Source organism: Salvelinus fontinalis, chromosome 33, assembly GCF_029448725.1.
Source record: "Salvelinus fontinalis isolate EN_2023a chromosome 33, ASM2944872v1, whole genome shotgun sequence".
NCBI classification, from domain to species: domain Eukaryota; kingdom Metazoa; phylum Chordata; class Actinopteri; order Salmoniformes; family Salmonidae; genus Salvelinus; species Salvelinus fontinalis.
In genome coordinates, this window is record NC_074697.1 from 12,148,682 (window position 1) to 12,170,413 (window position 21,732).

Here is a 21,732-nt window from a genome sequence, read left to right on the forward strand (position 1 = left end):
TTCTGTCTGGGGAGAGAGAGAGACAGAGAGAGGAGACTGTGTTCTGTCTGGGGAGAGAGAGAGACAGAGAGAGGAGACTGTGTTCTGTCTGGGGAGAGAGAGAGGAGACTGTGTTCTGTCTGGGGAGAGAGAGAGACAGAGAGAGGAGACTGTGTTCTATCTGGGGAGAGAGAGAGAGACAGAGAGAGGAGACTGTGTTCTGTCTGGGGAGAGAGAGAGAGAGAGAGAGGAGACTGTGTTCTGTCTGGGGAGAGAGAGACAGAGAGAGGAGACTGTGTTCTGTCTGGGGAGAGAGAGACAGAGAGAGGAGACTGTGTTCTGTCTGGGGAGAGAGAGAGACAGAGAGAGGAGACTGTGTTCTGTCTGGGGAGAGAGAGAGACAGAGAGAGGAGACTGTGTTCTGTCTGGGGAGAGAGAGAGACAGAGAGAGGAGACTGTGTTCTGTCTGGGGAGAGAGAGAGAGACAGAGAGAGGAGACTGTGTTCTGTCTGGGGAGAGAGAGAGACAGAGAGAGGAGACTGTGTTCTGTCTGGGGAGAGAGAGAGACAGAGAGAGGAGACTGTGTTCTGTCTGGGGAGAGAGAGAGACAGAGAGAGGAGACTGTGTTCTGTCTGGGGAGAGAGAGAGACAGAGAGAGGAGACTGTGTTCTGTCTGGGGAGAGAGAGAGAGACAGAGAGAGGAGACTGTGTTCTGTCTGGGGAGAGAGAGAGACAGAGAGAGGAGACTGTGTTCTGTCTGGGGAGAGAGAGAGACAGAGAGAGGAGACTGTGTTCTGTCTGGGGAGAGAGAGAGACAGAGAGAGGAGACTGTGTTCTGTCTGGGGAGAGAGAGAGAGACAGAGAGAGGAGACTGTGTTCTGTCTGGGGAGAGAGAGAGAGACAGAGAGAGGAGACTGTGTTCTGTCTGGGGAGAGAGAGAGACAGAGAGAGGAGACTGTGTTCTGTCTGGGGAGAGAGAGAGAGACAGAGAGAGGAGACTGTGTTCTGTCTGGGGAGAGAGAGAGACAGAGAGAGGAGACTGTGTTCTGTCTGGGGAGAGAGAGAGACAGAGAGAGGAGACTGTGTTCTGTCTGGGGAGAGAGAGAGACAGAGAGAGGAGACTGTGTTCTGTCTGGGGAGAGAGAGAGACAGAGAGAGGAGACTGTGTTCTGTCTGGGGAGAGAGAGAGACAGAGAGAGGAGACTGTGTTCTGTCTGGGGAGAGAGAGAGACAGAGAGAGGAGACTGTGTTCTGTCTGGGGAGAGAGAGAGAGACAGAGAGAGGAGACTGTGTTCTGTCTGGGGAGAGAGAGAGAGAGAGAGAGAGGAGACTGTGTTCTGTCTGGGGAGAGAGAGAGAGACAGAGAGAGGAGACTGTGTTCTGTCTGGGGAGAGAGAGAGAGACAGAGAGAGGAGACTGTGTTCTGTCTGGGGAGAGAGAGAGAGACAGAGAGAGGAGACTGTGTTCTGTCTGGGGAGAGAGAGAGACAGAGAGAGGAGACTGTGTTCTGTCTGGGGAGAGAGAGAGACAGAGAGAGGAGACTGTGTTCTGTCTGGGGAGAGAGAGAGGAGAGAGAGGAGACTGTGTTCTGTCTGGGGAGAGAGAGAGACAGAGAGAGGAGACTGTGTTCTGTCTGGGGAGAGAGAGAGAGAGAGAGGAGACTGTGTTCTGTCTGGGGAGAGAGAGAGACAGAGAGAGAAGACTGTGTTCTGTCTGGGGAGAGAGAGAGAGAGAGAGGAGACTGTGTTCTGTCTGGGGAGAGAGAGAGACAGAGAGAGGAGACTGTTCTGTCTGGGGAGAGAGAGAGACAGAGAGAGGAGACTGTGTTCTGTCTGGGGAGAGAGAGAGACAGAGAGAGGAGACTGTTCTGTCTGGGGAGAGAGAGAGACAGAGAGAGGAGACTGTGTTCTGTCTGGGGAGAGAGAGAGAGACAGAGAGAGGAGACTGTGTTCTGTCTGGGGAGAGAGAGAGACAGAGAGAGGAGACTGTGTTCTGTCTGGGGAGAGAGAGAGGAGACTGTGTTCTGTCTGGGGAGAGAGAGAGACAGAGAGAGGAGACTGTGTTCTATCTGGGGAGAGAGAGAGAGACAGAGAGAGGAGACTGTGTTCTGTCTGGGGAGAGAGAGAGACAGAGAGAGGAGACTGTGTTCTGTCTGGGGAGAGAGAGAGACAGAGAGAGGAGACTGTGTTCTGTCTGGGGAGAGAGAGAGAGACAGAGAGAGGAGACTGTGTTCTGTCTGGGGAGAGAGAGAGAGACAGAGAGAGGAGACTGTGTTCTGTCTGGGGAGAGAGAGAGAGACAGAGAGAGGAGACTGTGTTCTGTCTGGGGAGAGAGAGAGACAGAGAGAGGAGACTGTGTTCTGTCTGGGGAGAGAGAGAGACAGAGAGAGGAGACTGTGTTCTGTCTGGGGAGAGAGAGAGGAGACTGTGTTCTGTCTGGGGAGAGAGAGAGACAGAGAGAGGAGACTGTGTTCTATCTGGGGAGAGAGAGAGAGACAGAGAGAGGAGATTGTGTTCTGTCTGGGGAGAGAGAGAGAGAGAGAGAGGAGACTGTGTTCTGTCTGGGGAGAGAGAGACAGAGAGAGGAGACTGTGTTCTGTCTGGGGAGAGAGAGACAGAGAGAGGAGACTGTGTTCTGTCTGGGGAGAGAGAGAGACAGAGAGAGGAGACTGTGTTCTGTCTGGGGAGAGAGAGAGACAGAGAGAGGAGACTGTGTTCTGTCTGGGGAGAGAGAGAGAGACAGAGAGAGGAGACTGTGTTCTGTCTGGGGAGAGAGAGAGACAGAGAGAGGAGACTGTGTTCTGTCTGGGGAGAGAGAGAGGAGAGAGAGAGGAGACTGTGTTCTGTCTGGGGAGAGAGAGAGACAGAGAGAGGAGACTGTGTTCTGTCTGGGGAGAGAGAGAGACAGAGAGAGAGGAGACTGTGTTCTGTCTGGGGAGAGAGAGAGAGACAAAGAGAGAGGAGACTGTGTTCTATCTGGGGAGAGAGAGAGAGACAGGGAGAGGAGACTGTGTTCTGTCTGGAGAGAGAGAGAGACAGAGAGAGGAGACTGTGTTCTGTCTGGGGAGAGAGAGAGACAGAGAGAGGAGACTGTGTTCTGTCTGGGGAGAGAGAGAGACAGAGAGAGGAGACTGTGTTCTGTCTGGGGAGAGAGAGACAGAGAGAGGAGACTGTGTTCTGTCTGGGGAGAGAGAGAGAGACAGAGAGAGGAGACTGTGTTCTATCTGGGGAGAGAGAGAGACAGAGAGAGGAGACTGTGTTCTGTCTGGGGAGAGAGAGAGACAGAGAGAGGAGACTGTGTTCTGTCTGGGGAGAGAGAGAGACAGAGAGAGGAGACTATGTTCTGTCTGGGGAGAGAGAGAGACAGAGAGAGGAGACTGTGTTCTGTCTGGGGAGAGAGAGAGAGACAGAGAGAGGAGACTGTTCTGTCTGGGGAGAGAGAGAGAGAGAGAGAGGAGACTGTGTTCTGTCTGGGGAGAGAGAGACAGAGAGAGGAGACTGTGTTCTGTCTGGGGAGAGAGAGACAGAGAGAGGAGGCTGTGTTCTGTCTGGGGAGAGAGAGAGAGACAGAGAGAGGAGACTGTGTTCTGTCTGGGGAGAGAGAGAGACAGAGAGAGGAGACTGTGTTCTGTCTGGGGAGAGAGAGAGAGAGAGAGAGGAGACTGTGTTCTGTCTGGGGAGAGAGAGAGACAGAGAGAGGAGACTGTGTTCTGTCTGGGGAGAGAGAGAGACAGAGAGAGGAGACTGTGTTCTGTCTGGGGAGAGAGAGAGACAGAGAGAGGAGACTGTGTTCTGTCTGGGGAGAGAGAGACAGAGAGAGGAGACTGTGTTCTGTCTGGGGAGAGAGAGACAGAGAGAGGAGACTGTGTTCTGTCTGGGGAGAGAGAGAGACAGAGAGAGGAGACTGTGTTCTGTCTGGGGAGAGAGAGAGGAGACTGTGTTCTGTCTGGGGAGAGAGAGACAGAGAGAGGAGACTGTGTTCTGTCTGGGGAGAGAGAGAGACAGAGAGAGGAGACTGTGTTCTGTCTGGGGAGAGAGAGAGAGACAGAGAGAGGAGACTGTGTTCTGTCTGGGGAGAGAGAGAGACAGAGAGAGGAGACTGTGTTCTGTCTGGGGAGAGAGAGAGAGACAGAGAGAGGAGACTGTGTTCTGTCTGGGGAGAGAGAGAGACAGAGAGAGGAGACTGTGTTCTGTCTGGGGAGAGAGAGAGAGACAGAGAGAGGAGACTGTGTTCTGTCTGGGGAGAGAGAGAGACAGAGAGAGGAGACTGTGTTCTGTCTGGGGAGAGAGAGAGACAGAGAGAGGAGACTGTGTTCTGTCTGGGGAGAGAGAGAGAGACAGAGAGAGGAGACTGTGTTCTGTCTGGGGAGAGAGAGAGGAGACTGTGTTCTGTCTGGGGAGAGAGAGAGACAGAGAGAGGAGACTGTGTTCTGTCTGGGGAGAGAGAGAGAGACAGAGAGAGGAGACTGTGTTCTGTCTGGGGAGAGAGAGAGACAGAGAGAGGAGACTGTGTTCTGTCTGGGGAGAGAGAGAGAGAGAGAGAGGAGACTGTGTTCTGTCTGGGGAGAGAGAGACAGAGAGAGGAGACTGTGTTCTGTCTGGGGAGAGAGAGACAGAGAGAGGAGACTGTGTTCTGTCTGGGGAGAGAGAGAGACAGAGAGAGGAGACTGTGTTCTGTCTGGGGAGAGAGAGAGACAGAGAGAGGAGACTGTGTTCTGTCTGGGGAGAGAGAGAGAGACAGAGAGAGGAGACTGTGTTCTGTCTGGGGAGAGAGAGAGACAGAGAGAGGAGACTGTGTTCTGTCTGGGGAGAGAGAGAGGAGAGAGAGAGGAGACTGTGTTCTGTCTGGGGAGAGAGAGAGACAGAGAGAGGAGACTGTTCTGTCTGGGGAGAGAGAGAGACAGAGAGAGAGGAGACTGTGTTCTGTCTGGGGAGAGAGAGAGAGACAAAGAGAGAGGAGACTGTGTTCTATCTGGGGAGAGAGAGAGAGACAGAGAGAGGAGACTGTGTTCTGTCTGGGGAGAGAGAGACAGAGAGAGGAGACTGTGTTCTGTCTGGGGAGAGAGAGAGACAGAGAGAGGAGACTGTGTTCTGTCTGGGGAGAGAGAGAGACAGAGAGAGGAGACTGTGTTCTGTCTGGGGAGAGAGAGACAGAGAGAGGAGACTGTGTTCTGTCTGGGGAGAGAGAGAGACAGAGAGAGGAGACTGTGTTCTGTCTGGGGAGAGAGAGAGACAGAGAGAGGAGACTGTGTTCTGTCTGGGGAGAGAGAGAGACAGAGAGAGGAGACTGTGTTCTGTCTGGGGAGAGAGAGAGAGAGAGAGAGAGAGGAGACTGTGTTCTGTCTGGGGAGAGAGAGACAGAGAGAGGAGACTGTGTTCTGTCTGGGGAGAGAGAGACAGAGAGAGGAGACTGTGTTCTGTCTGGGGAGAGAGAGAGACAGAGAGAGGAGACTGTGTTCTGTCTGGAGAGAGAGAGAGACAGAGAGAGGAGACTGTGTTCTGTCTGGGGAGAGAGAGAGAGACAGAGAGAGGAGACTGTGTTCTGTCTGGGGAGAGAGAGAGGAGAGAGAGAGGAGACTGTGTTCTGTCTGGGGAGAGAGAGAGACAGAGAGAGGAGACTGTGTTCTGTCTGGGGAGAGAGAGAGACAGAGAGAGAGGAGACTGTGTTCTGTCTGGGGAGAGAGAGAGAGACAAAGAGAGAGGAGACTGTGTTCTATCTGGGGAGAGAGAGAGAGACAGAGAGAGGAGACTGTGTTCTGTCTGGAGAGAGAGAGAGACAGAGAGAGGAGACTGTGTTCTGTCTGGGGAGAGAGAGAGACAGAGAGAGGAGACTGTGTTCTGTCTGGGGAGAGAGAGAGGAGACTGTGTTCTGTCTGGAGAGAGAGAGAGACAGAGAGAGGAGACTGTGTTCTGTCTGGAGAGAGAGAGAGACAGAGAGAGGAGACTGTGTTCTGTCTGGGGAGAGAGAGAGAGACAGAGAGAGGAGACTGTGTTCTGTCTGGGGAGAGAGAGACAGAGAGAGGAGACTGTGTTCTGTCTGGGGAGAGAGAGACAGAGAGAGGAGAGAAAGAGAGAGACACACATAATAATGATATTGATATCATTATTATATTACTGATAAACACACACACACACACACACACACACACACACACACACACACACACACACACACACACACACACACACACACACACACACAGACACAGACACAGACACAGACACAGACACACACACACACACACACACCCCTACCTGCAGACGTAGTCGGCCCTGCAGAGTCGCAGCGCAGCCAGACAGTTGGGTTTGTCTTTGTCTTCGTAAGAGCAGGCTGGTACGATGGTCTGCCGCCGTCTCTCTGTGCACGCCGTGTCTGGACAGTACAGGGTTAAGTTTAAACTCTCTCTCTTTTCTGAGCACCCGTTGCGTCACATATACACTACATGACCAAAAGTATGTGGACACCTGCTCGTCGAACATCTCATTCCAAAATCATGGGCATTAATATGGAGTTGGGCCCCCACTTTGCTGCTATAACAGCCTCCACTCTCCTGGGAAGTCATTAATATGGAGTTGGTCCCCCCTTTGCTGCTATAACAGCCTCCACTCTCCTGGGAAGTCATTAATATGGAGTTGGTCCCCCCTTTGCTGCTATAACAGCCTCCACTCTCCTGGGAAGTCATTAATATGGAGTTGGACCCCCCTTTGCTGCTATAACAGCCTCCACTCTCCTGGGAAGTCATTAATATGGAGTTGGTCCCCCCTTTGCTGCTATAACAGCCTCCACTCTCCTGGGAAGTCATTAATATGGAGTTGGTCCCCCCTTTGCTGCTATAACAGCCTCCACTCTCCTGGGAAGTCATTAATATGGAGTTGGTCCCCCCTTTGCTGCTATAACAGCCTCCACTCTCCTGGGAAGTCATTAATATGGAGTTGGTCCCCCCTTTGCTGCTATAACAGCCTCCACTCTCCTGGGAAGTCATTAATATGGAGTTGGACCCCCCTTTGCTGCTATAACAGCCTCCACTCTTCTGGGAAGGCTTTAATACGGAGTTGGTCCCCCCCTTTGCTGCTATAACAGCCTCCACTCTTCTGGGAAGGCTTTCCACTAGATGTTGGAACATTGCTGCTATAACAGCCTCCACTCTTCTGGGAAGGCTTTCCACTAGATGTTGGAACATTGCTGCTATAACAGCCTCCACTCTTCTGGGAAGGCTTTCCACTAGATGTTGGAACATTGTTGCGTTGGGGGGGGGACGACAATGTAAATAGTAGCCAATTACCTGTTCAGGATCAGGATTACGTGTAGCTTAGCTTCTAACTCCTTCCGTATTGACAGAGTCACTGGTACTTCCTGCTTTAGTTTTTTGCTTTTAAGCAGAAATCAGGAGGATAGAATTATGGTCAGATTTGCCAAACGGAGGGCGAGGGAGAGGCTTTGTATGTGTCTCTGTGTGTGGAGTAAGTGCCAGCATCGGTTTGTGGTGATAAATAGACAGCTACGAATAATATAGATGAGAACTCTCTTAGTAGATAGTGTGGTCTACAGCTTATCATGAGGTACTCTACCTCAGGCGAGCAAAACCTTGTGACTTTCTTAATACTAGATTTCGTGCACCAGCTGTTGTTTACAAATATACACAGACCGTCTTAGCGGAGTGTACTGTTCTGCCGGCGCAGCGTATATCCTGCTAGCGGAATGTTATCGAGGTCGAAGTTCAGCCATGATTCGTGAAACATAAGACATTACAGTTTTTAATATCCCGTTGATAGGATATTTGTGATCGTAGCTCGTCTATTTTGTTATCCAAATGATTGTACGTTGGCTAATAGTACTGATGGTAGAGGCAGATTACCCAGTCGCCGTCGGAACCTTACAAGGCACCCCGACCTACGTCTCCGGTATCTCCGTCTCTTCTTCATGCGAATGACAGGGATTTGGGCCTTGTCGGGTGTCTGAAGTAAATCCTTCACGTCCGACTCGTTAAAGAAAAAATCTTTGTCCAGTACGAGGTGAGGAATCGCTGTCCTGATATCCAGAAGCTATTTTCTTCACTCATAAGAGACGGTTTGCAGAAACATTATGTACAAAAATAAGTTACAAACAATGCGAAAAGACACACACAATAGCACAATTGTCTGTAAAATGGCGGCCATCTCCCCTGGCGCCATCTGGCTGTCACGACTTCCGCTGAAGTCGGTCCCTCTCCTTGTTCTGGCGGTGTTCGGCGGTCGACGTCACCGGCTTTCTAGCCGCCGCATATCCATTTTTCATTTTCCATTTGTTCTGTCTTTGTCTTACACACCTGGCTTCACTCAACCAATTACTTGTTTATTATTTAACCCTTTGTTCCCCATCTTGTGTTTGTGATTGATTGTTTGATGTTATTCGGTCCGTCTTTGTGGGCTCGTGATTTTACTTTGTATATTTGTCTTTTTGAGTAAAGAACTTTGATTACGCATATCTGCTGTCCTGCGCCTGACTCTCTACACCAGCTACACATAGGACCCTTACACTGGCTTCCAGTCTGAGTTCCATCCCAAAGGTGTTTGATGGGGTTGAGGTCAGGGCTGTGTGCAGGCCAGTCAAGTTCTTCCACACTGATCGCAACAAAACATTTCTGTATGGACCTCGCTTTGTGCACGGGGGCATTGTCATGCTGAAAACAGGAAAGGGCCTTCCCCAAACTGTTGCCACATTGTTGGAAGCACAGAATCATCTAGAATGTCATTGTATGCTGTAGCATTAAGATTTCTCTTCACTGGAACTAATGGGCCCAAACCATGAAAAACAGCCCCAGACCATTATTCCTCCTCCACCAAACTTTACAGTTGCCACTATGCATTGGGGCAGGTAGCGTTCTCCTGGCATCCGCCAAACCCAGATTCGTCTGTCGGACTACCAGATGGTGAAGTGTGATTCATCACTCCAGAGAACGCGTTTCCACTGCTCCAGAGTCCAATGGCGATGAGCTTTACACCACTCCAGCCGACGCTTGGCATTGCGCAGGGTGATCTTAGTCTTGTGTGCGGCTGCTCGGCCATGGAAACCCATTTCATGAAGCTCCCGACAAACAGTTATTGTGTTGACGTTGCTTCCAGAGGCAGTTTGGAACTCGGTAGTGAGTGTTGCAACCGACGACAGACGTTGAAAGTCACTGAGCTCTTCAGTAAGGGGCCATTCTACTGCTAATGTTTGTCTATGCAGATTGCATGGCTGTGCGCTCAATTTTACACACCAGTCAGCAAAGGGTGTGGCTGAAAAAGCCAAATCCACTAATTTGAAGGGGTGTCCACATACGTTTGTGTATATAGTGTATATATATATATACACACACACACCTGCCACCCCCCCCCCCCCCCCTCTCCTACCTGTGCAGGGGCAGAAGAGCAGCTCGTGGGTGTAGTCAGGAGGGACCCGGTCGAAGAACTTCCTGAGAGCCTTGTTACACCTGGCTCTGTTACAGGGGCCCGAGCGGGCCGACGGCTGGATGCAGGCCGAGACGTACTCCGTACGGAGCTTCTGACACGTCTCGTCCACGTTACACGTCTTCGCCGCATCCAAGCAACGGTTCACCGTCGCTATGCCAACTGCACCTGTTTGAAGACGAAACGAGGAAGGGCAGTTTTAGGGTCCCAAAATGGCTCCCTATTCCCTATGTAGTGCACTACTTCTGAGCAGAACCCTATGGCTTCTAAGGGTACCAGTTGGAACGCAGTCGTGTTTTGACAAGAGTCTGCAAATGAAATTAAAAGGATTCATAATTATAAGTAAATTCAAAAGTATTTTAAATTACAATGTATCATCTGCAATAGAACACGTCTCAGTAAATATTGACCTGGTGTGTCAAATCAATCAAATCAAATGTAAACAACAGATCAAATCAAATGTAATATCATGATTCGTAAACAACTAACAGGGAACTTACGGTGCCCTCCCAACAGAGTTAAAGTTACAAAATACAATAAAAAAATATAAATAAATAATGACACAGTGACTGACTCATAACAATATAGCGGTCTGTAGGGGGGGTCAGCTACATCTGGCTGGAGGTCTGTAGGGGGGGTCAGCTACATCTTGGCTGGAGGTCTGTAGGGGGGGGTCAGCTACATCTGGCTGGAGGTCTGTAGGGGGGGTCAGCTACATCTTGGCCGGCGGTCTGTAGGGGGGGTCAGCTACATCTTGGCTGGAGGTCTGTAGGGGGGGTCAGCTACATCTGGCTGGAGGTCTGTAGGGGGGGTCAGCTACATCTTGGCTGGAGGTCTGTAGGGGGGGGTCAGCTACATCTTGGCTGGAGGTCTGTAGGGGGGGGGGTCAGCTACATCTTGGCCGGCGGTCTGTAGGGGGGGGGTCAGCTACATCTTGGCCGGCGGTCTGTAGGGGGGGGGTCAGCTACATCTTGGCCGGCGGTCTGTAGGGGGGTCAGCTACATCTTGGCTGGAGGTCTGTAGGGGGGGGGGGTCAGCTACATCTTGGCCGGCGGTCTGTAGGGGGGGTCAGCTACATCTTGGCCGGCGGTCTGTAGGGGGGGTCAGCTACATCTTGGCCGGCGGTCTGTAGGGGGGGTCAGCTACATCTTGGCTGGAGGTCTGTAGGGGGGGTCAGCTACATCTTGGCCGGCGGTCTGTAGGGGGGGTCAGCTACATCTTGGCTGGAGGTCTGTAGGGGGGGTCAGCTACATCTTGGCCGGCGGTCTGTAGGGGGGTCAGCTACATCTTGGCCGGCGGTCTGTAGGGGGGGTCAGCTACATCTTGGCCGGCGGTCTGTAGGGGGGGTCAGCTACATCTTGGCTGGAGGTCTGTAGGGGGGGTCAGCTACATCTTGGCTGGAGGTCTGTAGGGGGGGTCAGCTACATCTTGGCTGGAGGTCTGTAGGGGGGGTCAGCTACATCTTGGCCGGCGGTCTGTAGGGGGGGTCAGCTACATCTTGGCTGGAGGTCTGTAGGTGGGGTCAGCTACATCTTGGCCGGCGGTCTGTAGGGGGGGTCAGCTACATCTTGGCCGGCGGTCTGTAGGGGGGGTCAGCTACATCTTGGCCGGCGGTCTGTAGGGGGGGTCAGCTACATCTTGGCTGGAGGTCTGTAGGGGGGGTCAGCTACATCTTGGCTGGAGGTCTGTAGGGGGGGGTCAGCTACATCTTGGCTGGAGGTCTGTAGGGGGGGGGTCAGCTACATCTTGGCCGGCGGTCTGTAGGGGGGGGGTCAGCTACATCTTGGCCGGCGGTCTGTAGGGGGGGGGTCAGCTACATCTTGGCCGGCGGTCTGTAGGGGGGTCAGCTACATCTTGGCTGGAGGTCTGTAGGGGGGGGGGGTCAGCTACATCTTGGCCGGCGGTCTGTAGGGGGGGTCAGCTACATCTTGGCCGGCGGTCTGTAGGGGGGGTCAGCTACATCTTGGCCGGCGGTCTGTAGGGGGGGTCAGCTACATCTTGGCTGGAGGTCTGTAGGGGGGGTCAGCTACATCTTGGCTGGAGGTCTGTAGGGGGGGTCAGCTACATCTTGGCCGGCGGTCTGTAGGGGGGGTCAGCTACATCTTGGCTGGAGGTCTGTAGGGGGGGTCAGCTACATCTTGGCCGGCGGTCTGTAGGGGGGTCAGCTACATCTTGGCCGGCGGTCTGTAGGGGGGGTCAGCTACATCTTGGCCGGCGGTCTGTAGGGGGGGTCAGCTACATCTTGGCTGGAGGTCTGTAGGGGGGGTCAGCTACATCTTGGCTGGAGGTCTGTAGGGGGGGTCAGCTACATCTTGGCTGGAGGTCTGTAGGGGGGGTCAGCTACATCTTGGCCGGCGGTCTGTAGGGGGGGTCAGCTACATCTTGGCTGGAGGTCTGTAGGTGGGGTCAGCTACATCTTGGCCGGCGGTCTGTAGGGGGGGTCAGCTACATCTTGGCCGGCGGTCTGTAGGGGGGGTCAGCTACATCTTGGCCGGCGGTCTGTAGGGGGGGTCAGCTACATCTTGGCTGGAGGTCTGTAGGGGGGGTCAGCTACATCTTGGCCGGCGGTCTGTAGGGGGGTCAGCTACATCTTGGCCGGCGGTCTGTAGGGGGGGTCAGCTACATCTTGGCTGGAGGTCTGTAGGGGGTTCAGCTACATCTTTGGCTGGAGGTCTGTTGGGGGGGTCAGCTACATCTTGGCCGGCGGTCTGTAGGGGGGTCAGCTACATCTTGGCCGGCGGTCTGTAGGGGGCGTCAGCTACATCTTGGCTGGAGGTCTGTAGGGGGGGTCAGCTACATCTTGGCCGGCGGTCTGTAGGGGGGGTCAGCTACATCTTGGCTGGAGGTCTGTAGGGGGGGGGGGGGGGTCAGCTACATCTTGGCCGGCGGTCTGTAGGGGGGGTCAGCTACATCTTGGCTGGAGGTCTGTAGGGGGGGTCAGCTACATCTTGGCCGGCGGTCTGTAGGGGGGGTCAGCTACATCTTGGCCGACGGTCTGTAGGGGGGGTCAGCTACATCTTGGCTGGAGGTCTGTAGGGGGGGTCAGCTACATCTTGGCCGGCGGTCTGTAGGGGGGGTCAGCTACATCTTGGCTGGAGGTCTGTAGGGGGGGGGGGTCAGCTACATCTTGGCCGGCGGTCTGTAGGGGGGTCAGCTACATCTTGGCTGGAGGTCTGTAGGGGGGGTCAGCTACATCTTGGCCGGCGGTCTGTAGGGGGGGTCAGCTACATCTTGGCTGGAGGTCTGTAGGGGGGGTCAGCTACATCTTGGCTGGAGGTCTGTAGGGGGGGTCAGCTACATCTTGGCTGGAGGTCTCTAGGGGGGGTCAGCTACATCTTGGCTGGAGGTCTGTAGGGGGGGTCAGCTACATCTTGGCCGGCGGTCTGTAGGGGGGTCAGCTACATCTTGGCTGGAGGTCTGTAGGGGGGGTCAGCTACATCTTGGCCGGCGGTCTGTAGGGGGGGTCAGCTACATCTTGGCTGGAGGTCTGTAGGGGGGGTCAGCTACATCTTGGCCGGCGGTCTGTAGGGGGGTCAGCTACATCTTGGCCGGCGGTCTGTAGGGGGGGTCAGCTACATCTTGGCCGGCGGTCTGTAGGGGGGGTCAGCTACATCTTGGTTTGAGGTCTGTAGGGGGGGTCAGCTACATCTTGGCTGGAGGTCTGTAGGGGGGGTCAGCTACATCTTGGCTGGAGGTCTGTAGGGGGGGTCAGCTACATCTTGGCCGGCGGTCTGTAGGGGGGGTCAGCTACATCTTGGCTGGAGGTCTGTAGGTGGGGTCAGCTACATCTTGGCCGGCGGTCTGTAGGGGGGGTCAGCTACATCTTGGCCGGCGGTCTGTAGGGGGGGTCAGCTCCATCTTGGCCGGCGGTCTGTAGGGGGGGGTCAGCTACATCTTGGCAGGAGGTCTGTAGGGGGGGTCAGCTACATCTTGGCCGGCGGTCTGTAGGGGGGTCAGCTACATCTTGGCCGGCGGTCTGTAGGGGGGGTCAGCTACATCTTGGCTGGAGGTCTGTAGGGGGGGTCAGCTACATCTTGGCTGGAGGTCTGTTGGGGGGGTCAGCTACATCTTGGCCGGCGGTCTGTAGGGGGGGTCAGCTACATCTTGGCCGGCGGTCTGTAGGGGGGGTCAGCTACATCTTGGCCGGCGGTCTGTAGGGGGGGTCAGCTACATCTTGGCTGGAGGTCTGTAGGGGGGGGGGGGGGGTCAGCTACATCTTGGCCGGCGGTCTGTAGGGGGGGTCAGCTACATCTTGGCTGGAGGTCTGTAGGGGGGGTCAGCTACATCTTGGCCGGCGGTCTGTAGGGGGGGTCAGCTACATCTTGGCCGGCGGTCTGTAGGGGGGGTCAGCTACATCTTGGCTGGAGGTCTGTAGGGGGGGTCAGCTACATCTTGGCCGGCGGTCTGTAGGGGGGGTCAGCTACATCTTGGCTGGAGGTCTGTAGGGGGGGGGGGGTCAGCTACATCTTGGCCGGCGGTCTGTAGGGGGGGTCAGCTACATCTTGGCTGGAGGTCTGTAGGGGGGGTCAGCTACATCTTGGCCGGCGGTCTGTAGGGGGGGTCAGCTACATCTTGGCTGGAGGTCTGTAGGGGGGGTCAGCTACATCTTGGCTGGAGGTCTGTAGGGGGGGTCAGCTACATCTTGGCTGGAGGTCTCTAGGGGGGGTCAGCTACATCTTGGCTGGAAGTCTGTAGGGGGGGTCAGCTACATCTTGGCTGGAGGTCTGTAGGGGGGGTCAGCTACATCTTGGCCGGCGGTCTGTAGGGGGGTCAGCTACATCTTGGCCGGCGGTCTGTAGGGGGGGTCAGCTACATCTTGGCTGGAGGTCTGTAGGGGGGGTCAGCTACATCTGTCTGGAGGTCTGTAGGGGGGGTCAGCTACATCTGGCTGGAGGTCTGTAGGGGGGGGCAGCTACATCTGGCTGGAGGTCTGTAGGGGGGGTCAGCTACATCTGGCTGGAGGTCTGTAGGGGGGGGGGGGTCAGCTACATCTGGCTGGAGGTCTGTAGGGGGGGCCAGCTACATCTGGCTGGAGGTCTGTAGGGGGGGGGGGGTCAGCTACATCTGGCTGGAGGTCTGCAGGGGGGAAGATGAAGCTCTACAAGGACCAGCTGAAAACCTTGCTGAATAAGAGCAACATCAAACCCACAGACCAGGAAGATGCTGCTGCCAACCGTTCCACCTGGCAGCAGCTCTGCCAGAGCGGTGGAGATGAGGAGAGGAGCACAAAGAGCCAGCAAAAACAGCTCAGGAGACATGCCACCATGTCTGTCCCCTCCTACACAGATATACCACCATGCCTGTCCCCTCCTACACAGATATACCACCATGCCTGTCCCCTCCTACACAGATATACCACCATGTCTGCCCCCTGTCGTAGCTGACTCAGAGTTAGTTAGGTAACATAGATAAATAAGATGTTTCATGGTATGCTTATGTGAGATACTTGTCATTAGAATGTCTCCTTTTGGTGTTTTTAAAATGTTTGATTTGTTTTAACATTTCCTTTGGGTTTGGTGAGTGTTACATTTGTTTTAGTGGCACGGTATCTTAAAGGGGCACGCACATGGAATTGGAGTTTTTATTTTCTGAGTTTTAACGTGATTTCTTTTGATGAAGGAATGTTCTGGGAATCTGGGATACAACATGTAGGAAATGTTTGACTATTTTTGTAATTTGTCTAATATAGTGAAAAAACACTTATTTTGAAGGGTTTGGTATGACCTATGACCTCTGTCATGACTTTACGTTGTGGCTTGATCACCCTCATTGGAAAGCCATTTGGATAATGAATTTATGGTCATTTGTAATACTGATTTCAAGGTAATTTGTGTAATTGAAAAAATATAGTTCTTAGCCATATTAACCAAGGCTGGTTTTCATTTTAGTATATGGGTTAAATAATTTTTCTTTGTGGAGTTTTTCAGAGTAGTGATTTTAATTTGATTAGGTTATTTGAAATGTTGTTTTATCTTTTGTACCAGTAGAAGTTTTGTTTTACACATTACTCTTTATACATATATATTATTCATTACTCACTTATACTGAGAGATATGTGCTAAAAGTGGGGGAGGATTCAGTTCTTTGAGGTTTTGGATTGAAGTTTAAATACACCTTGAGTGATATGTGAAGGAGTGTATTGTGTCTGTTCTATTCCCGAGGGGATTTAGGTCTAACTTCCTGATCCTCTGGCCCTACAACGGAGTTAACAGTGTGATGGGGAGTATAAGCCAATTTGAAAGAATAGTTTCAATAGAATGTGTTGTTATCCTCTTTGAAATATGTGAGTTTTTTTTTTTTTACTTTGAGCGATAAGACCAATTTGAATCACTGAGCAATGTCATTCTAAATTTTGGTTGGATAATTAGTTAGGTTTTTAATTATGATTTGGAATATGAATGATTTCCCTATTCTCTATTCCTGACTACATCTCTGATGACGAGGACTCCAATACTGAGCATGATGACTTAGAGGGATGACTGTCCTACGTGTTGAGATGGGCGAGGATTCCAATACTGAGCCTGAGGACTTAGAGGGATGACTGTCCTACGTGTTGAGATGGGCGAGGATTCCAATACTGAGCATGATGACTTAGAGGGATGACTGTCCTACGTGTTGAGATGGGCGAGGATTCCAATACTGAGCATGAGGACTTAGAGGGATGACTGTCCTACGTGTTGAGATGGGCGAGGACTCCAATACTGAGCATGATGACTTAGAGGGATGACTGTCCTACGTGTTGAGATGGGCGAGGACTCCAATACTGAGCATGAGGACTTAGAGGGATGACTGTCCTACGTGTTGAGATGGGCGAGGATTCCAATACTGAGCATGAGGACTTAGAGGGATGACTGTCCTACGTGTTGAGATGGGCGAGGATTCCAATACTGAGCATGAGGACTTAGAGGGATGACTGTCCTACGTGTTGAGATGGGCGAGGACTCCAATACTGAGCATGAGGACTTAGAGGGATGACTGTCCTACGTGTTGAGATGGGCGAGGACTCCAATACTGAGCATGAGGACTTAGAGGGATGACTGTCCTACGTGTTGAGATGGGCGAGGATTCCAATACTGAGCATGAGGACTTAGAGGGATGACTGTCCTACGTGTTGAGGTGAGGCCTTGTTTAGATACCCGTTCTCCTGTAACTTAGGGAGCATTTCTATGTTCTGTTTTTTATTTTTTATTTTCCTCAACAATGGATTATTCTGTGTGATTAAACCTGTGCAAGTCTGTCTTGTAGAATAAAGGTTGTAAACTTAGTTTCAGAAGGTAGAAAGCTCACATATAAGCTAAAGTACTTGACATTGAAGGGATTTGATTCTTTATTTTCTTTTAAATATTGATTATGTATTTTTTTTTTTTATTCGTATACTCTGCAACTACTGTTAGTAAGGTGTAAACCTGGGGCTCAGTCACTTGGGGCTCAGTCACCTGGGGCTCAGTCACCTGGGGCTCAGTCACCTGGGGCTCAGTCACTTGGGGCTCAGTCACCTGGGGCTCAGTCACCTGGGGCTCAGTCACCTGGGGCTCAGTCACCTGGGGCTCAGTCACTTGGGGCTCAGTCACCTGGGGCTCAGTCACCTGGGGCTCAGTCACTTGGGGCTCAGTCACTTGGGGCTCAGTCACCTGGGGCTCAGTCACTTGGGGCTCAGTCACCTGGGGCTCAGTCACCTGGGGCTCAGTCACCTGGGGCTCAGTCACCTGGGGCTCAGTCACTTGGGGCTCAGTCACCTGGGGCTCAGTCACCTGGGGCTCAGTCACCTGGGGCTCAGTCACTTGGGGCTCAGTCACCTGGGGCTCAGTCACCTGGGGCTCAGTCACCTGGGGCTCAGTCACCTGGGGCTCAGTCACTTGGGGCTCAGTCACCTGGGGCTCAGTCACCTGGGGCTCAGTCACTTGGGGCTCAGTCACTTGGGGCTCAGTCACCTGGGGCTCAGTCACCTGGGGCTCAGTCACTTGGGGCTCAGTCACCTGGGGCTCAGTCACCTGGGGCTCAGTCACCTGGGGCTCAGTCACCTGGGGCTCAGTCACTTGGGGCTCAGTCACCTGGGGCTCAGTCACCTGGGGCTCAGTCACCTGGGGCTCAGTCACCTGGGGCTCAGTCACCTGGGGCTCAGTCACCTGGGGTTCAGTCACCTGGGGCTCAGTCACCTGGGGCTCAGTCACCTGGGGCTCAGTCACCTGGGGTTCAGTCACCTGGGGTTCAGTCACCTGGGGCCCAGAGAGGGGAGAGGTCAGGCTTGTCTTTCACATGTCCCTGGTGCAGAATATCATAAAGGGAAGAGGACAGGATGGAACATTGTCTTCATATGTGAATGTATCTGTTAAACCATGTGAAGGGATGGTTAAGGGGGAACCAATTATCTCTTGGCTCCACAATGTCTGTGCCCAAGTCACTCCCCTCAGTGAGCTTGTCCAGGAGTGGGGAGAAGAGGCGGTGTATTTGAGATGGGTGTAGCTAGAGTTGACAATTGATATATGCCATTGGATGAGGTAATGTTTTGGTGCCATGCACTACATGTCCTCATCGTGTCATATTATAGTTCATGTAGAGCTGTGCTTTATGCTCCAGACACACACTATGAACAGGAAAACAGAGTCTCTTAAATAATTTTTGTTAACCTGAGAGGACCTTGAGAAATTACAGTTATTAAGTCGTTTTCTGAGAGAAGACAGTATTTCACCTTCAAAAATAATTCAGAGTGGACCGGACACCATGTATATGGTGGTGTGTATATAGACAGTAAGGACAGGGTATGAATATAAAGGTAGATATAGACAGTAAGGACAGGGTATGAACATAAAAGTAGAGAGTAAGGACAGGGTATGAATATAAAATGTAGATATAGACAGTAAGGACAGGGTATGAATATACAGGTAGATATAGATAGTAAGGACAAGGTATGAACATAAAGGTAGATATAGATAGTAAGGACAGGGTATGAACATAAATGGTGTGTATATAGACAGTAAGGACAGGGTATGAATATAAAAGGTAGATATAGACAGTAAGGACAGGGTATGAATATAAAATGTAGATATAGACAGTAAGGACAGGGTATGAATATAAAAGGTAGATATAGATAGTAAGGACAGGGTATGAATATAAAGGTAGATATAGACAGTAAGGACAGGGTATGATCATAAAGGTAGATATAGACAGTAAGGACAGGGTATGAATATAAAAGGTAGATCTAGACAGTAAGGACAGGGTATGAATATAAATGTAGATATAGATAGTAAGGACAGGGTATGAATATAAAATGTAGACATAGATAGTAAGGACAGGGTATGAACATAAAGGTAGATATAGACAGTAAGGACAGGGTATGAATATAAAGGTAGATATAGACAGTAAGGACAGGGTATGAATATAAAGGTAGATATAGATAGTAAGGACAGGGTATGAATATAAAGGTAGATATAGATAGTAAGGACAGGGTATGAACATAAAGGTAGATATAGATAGTAAGGACAGGGTATGAACATAAATGGTGTGTATATAGACAGTAAGGACAGGGTATGAATATAAAAGGTAGATATAGACAGTAAGGACAGGGTATGAATATAAAAGGTAGATCTAGACAGTAAGGACAGGGTATGAATATAAATGTAGATATAGATAGTAAGGACAGGTTATGAATATAAAATGTAGATATAGATAGTAAGGACAGGGTATGAATATAAAAGGTAGATATAGATAGTAAGGACATGGTATGAGAATAAAAGATAGATATAGATAGTAAGGACAGGGTATGAATATAAAAGGTAGATATAGATAGTAAGGACAGGGTATGAATATAAAATGTAGATATAGATAGTAAGGACAGGGTATGAATACAAAGGTAGATATAGACAGTAAGGACAGGGTATGAATATAAAATGTAGATATAGACAGTAAGGACAGGGTATGAATATAAAATGTAGATATAGACAGTAAGGACAGGGTATGAATATAAAATGTAGATATAGATAGTAAGAACAGGGTATGAATATAAAGGTAGATATAGATAGTAAAGACAGGGTATGAATATAAAAGGTAGATATAGATAGTAAGGACAGGGTATGAATATAAATGTAGATATAGATAGTAAGGACAGGGTATGAATATAAAAGGTAGATATAGATAGTAAGGACAGGGTATGAGAATAAAGGTAGATATAGATAGTAAGGACAGGGTATGAACATAAAGGTAGATATAGACAGTAAGGACAGGGTATGAATATAAAAGGTAGATATAGATAGTAAGGACAGGGTATGAATATAAAAGGTAGATATAGACAGTAAGGACAGGGTATGAATAAAAAAGGTAGGATGGCTGCTATCATTAAAAAACAGTTTAGTGGTCAATTTCCTTCTGATGTTCCCCATAGTTTATTCCCTTCGGCTGCTCCCCCATGACTCCCCCTGCCAATCTCCAGCTTCCCCCCAAAACACACGTTCTGCCCCTCTACCTACCCCCTCTACCTACCCCCCAGACACATGTTCTGCCCCTCTACCTACCCCCCAGACACATGTTCTGCCCGTCTACCTACCCCCCAGACACACATTCTGCCCCTCTACCTACCCCCCAGACACACATTCTGCCCCTCTACCTACCCCCCAGACACACGTTCTGCCCCTCTACCTACCCCCTCTACCTACCCCCCAGACACACATTCTGTCCCTCTACCTACCCCCTCTACCTACCCCCCAGACACACGTTCTGCCCCTCTACCTACCCCCTCTACCTACCCCCCAGACACACATTCTGTCCCTCTACCTCACCCCCTCTACCTACCCCCCAGACACACATTCTGTCCCTCTACCTACCCCCCTCTACCTACCCCCTCTACCTAACCCCCAGACACATGTTCTGCCCCTCTACCTACCCCCTCTACCTGCCCCCAGAAACAAGTTCTGCCCCTCTACCTACCCCCTCTACCTACCCCCCAGACACACGTTCTGCCCCTCTACCTACCCCCCTCTACCTACCCCCCAGACACACGTTCTGCCCCTCTACCTACCCCCTCTACCTAACCCCCTCTACCTACCCCCCTCTACCTAACCCCCTCTACCTACCACCCTCTACCTACCCCCCAGACACACGTTCTGCCCCTCTACCTACCCCCTCTACCTACACCCTCTACCTAACCCCCTCTACCTAACCCCCTGTACCTACCCCCCTCTACCTAACCCCCTCTACCTACATACCTACCTACCTCCCCTCTACCTACCCCCCAGAAACACATTCTGCCCCTCTACCTACCCCCCTGTACCTACCCCCCAGACACACGTTCTGCCCCTCTACCTACCCCCCTCTACCTACCCCCCAGACACACGTTCTGCCCCTCTACCTACCCCCTCTACCTAACCCCCTCTACCTACCCCCCTCTACCTAACCCCCTCTACCTAACCCCCTCTACCTAACCCCCTCTACCTAACCCCCTCTATCTAACCCCCTCTACCTACCACCCTCTACCAACCCCCCAGACACACGTTCTGCCCCTCTACCTACCCCCTCTACCTACCCCCTCTACCTAACCCCCTCTACCTACCCCCCCTCTACCCCCCTCTACCTAACCCCCTCTACCTACATACCTACCTACCTCCCCTCTACCTACCCCCCAGACACGTTATGCCCTTCTACCTACTCCCAGGGCAGACACAGTCAGGTCATCTATAATGCTACCAGACTCACCTGCAGCGATGGAGGCCAGGCGTACGTAGTCGAAGCCCCTCTCTTCGGGTTCGTAAGGGTAACTCTCCACCAGGCTCAGTCCTGACAAGAGGAATGAATGTTTTCAAGAAGAATCACTCGACATGTTTAGTCATTAAAGTAAGTACACATTAATTCAACATCTGACCGAGTAGGGTTCCCAGATCCTATGTCTGACCTTTAACCCCAGACCCTTCCCCTGGTCCTTCCTGGCTCCAGTATACGGTACCAGTCAGAAGTTTGGACACACCTTCTCATTCCAGGATTTGTCTTTATTTTTTGCTATTTTCTACATTGTAGAATAATAGTGAAGACATCACAACTATGACATAACACATATGGAATCATGTAGTAACTAAAAAAGTGTTAAATAAATAGACATTTATTGTATATTATTTGATATTCTTCAAAGTATCCACCCTTTGCCTTGATGACAGCACAGTCTTGCACAGTCTTGCCATTCTCTGAAACTAATTTCATGAGGTAGTCACCTGGAATGCATTTACATTAACAGGTGTGCCTTGTTAAAAGTTAATTTGTGGAATTTCTTTCCTTCCTAATGTGTTTGAGCCAATCGGTTGTGTTGTGACAAGGTAGGGGTGGTATACAGAAGATAGCCGTA

General features: G+C 51.4%; 1 protein-coding gene across 1 annotated transcript in view; it reads right to left on the reverse strand.

Annotated features, from left to right (window-relative positions):
- LOC129831724 (GDNF family receptor alpha-4-like) overlaps positions 1 to 21,732 on the reverse strand; it is a 512,247-nt gene that overhangs the window by 99,036 nt on the left and 391,479 nt on the right. The window contains exons 3-5 of the mRNA XM_055895115.1: positions 21,093 to 21,173; positions 9,351 to 9,575; positions 6,234 to 6,351 (exon numbers count right to left, since the gene is read on the reverse strand). Of these exons, the coding sequence (XP_055751090.1) occupies positions 6,234 to 6,351; positions 9,351 to 9,575; positions 21,093 to 21,173 (424 nt within the window). The remainder of the gene's footprint in view (positions 1 to 6,233; positions 6,352 to 9,350; positions 9,576 to 21,092; positions 21,174 to 21,732) is intronic.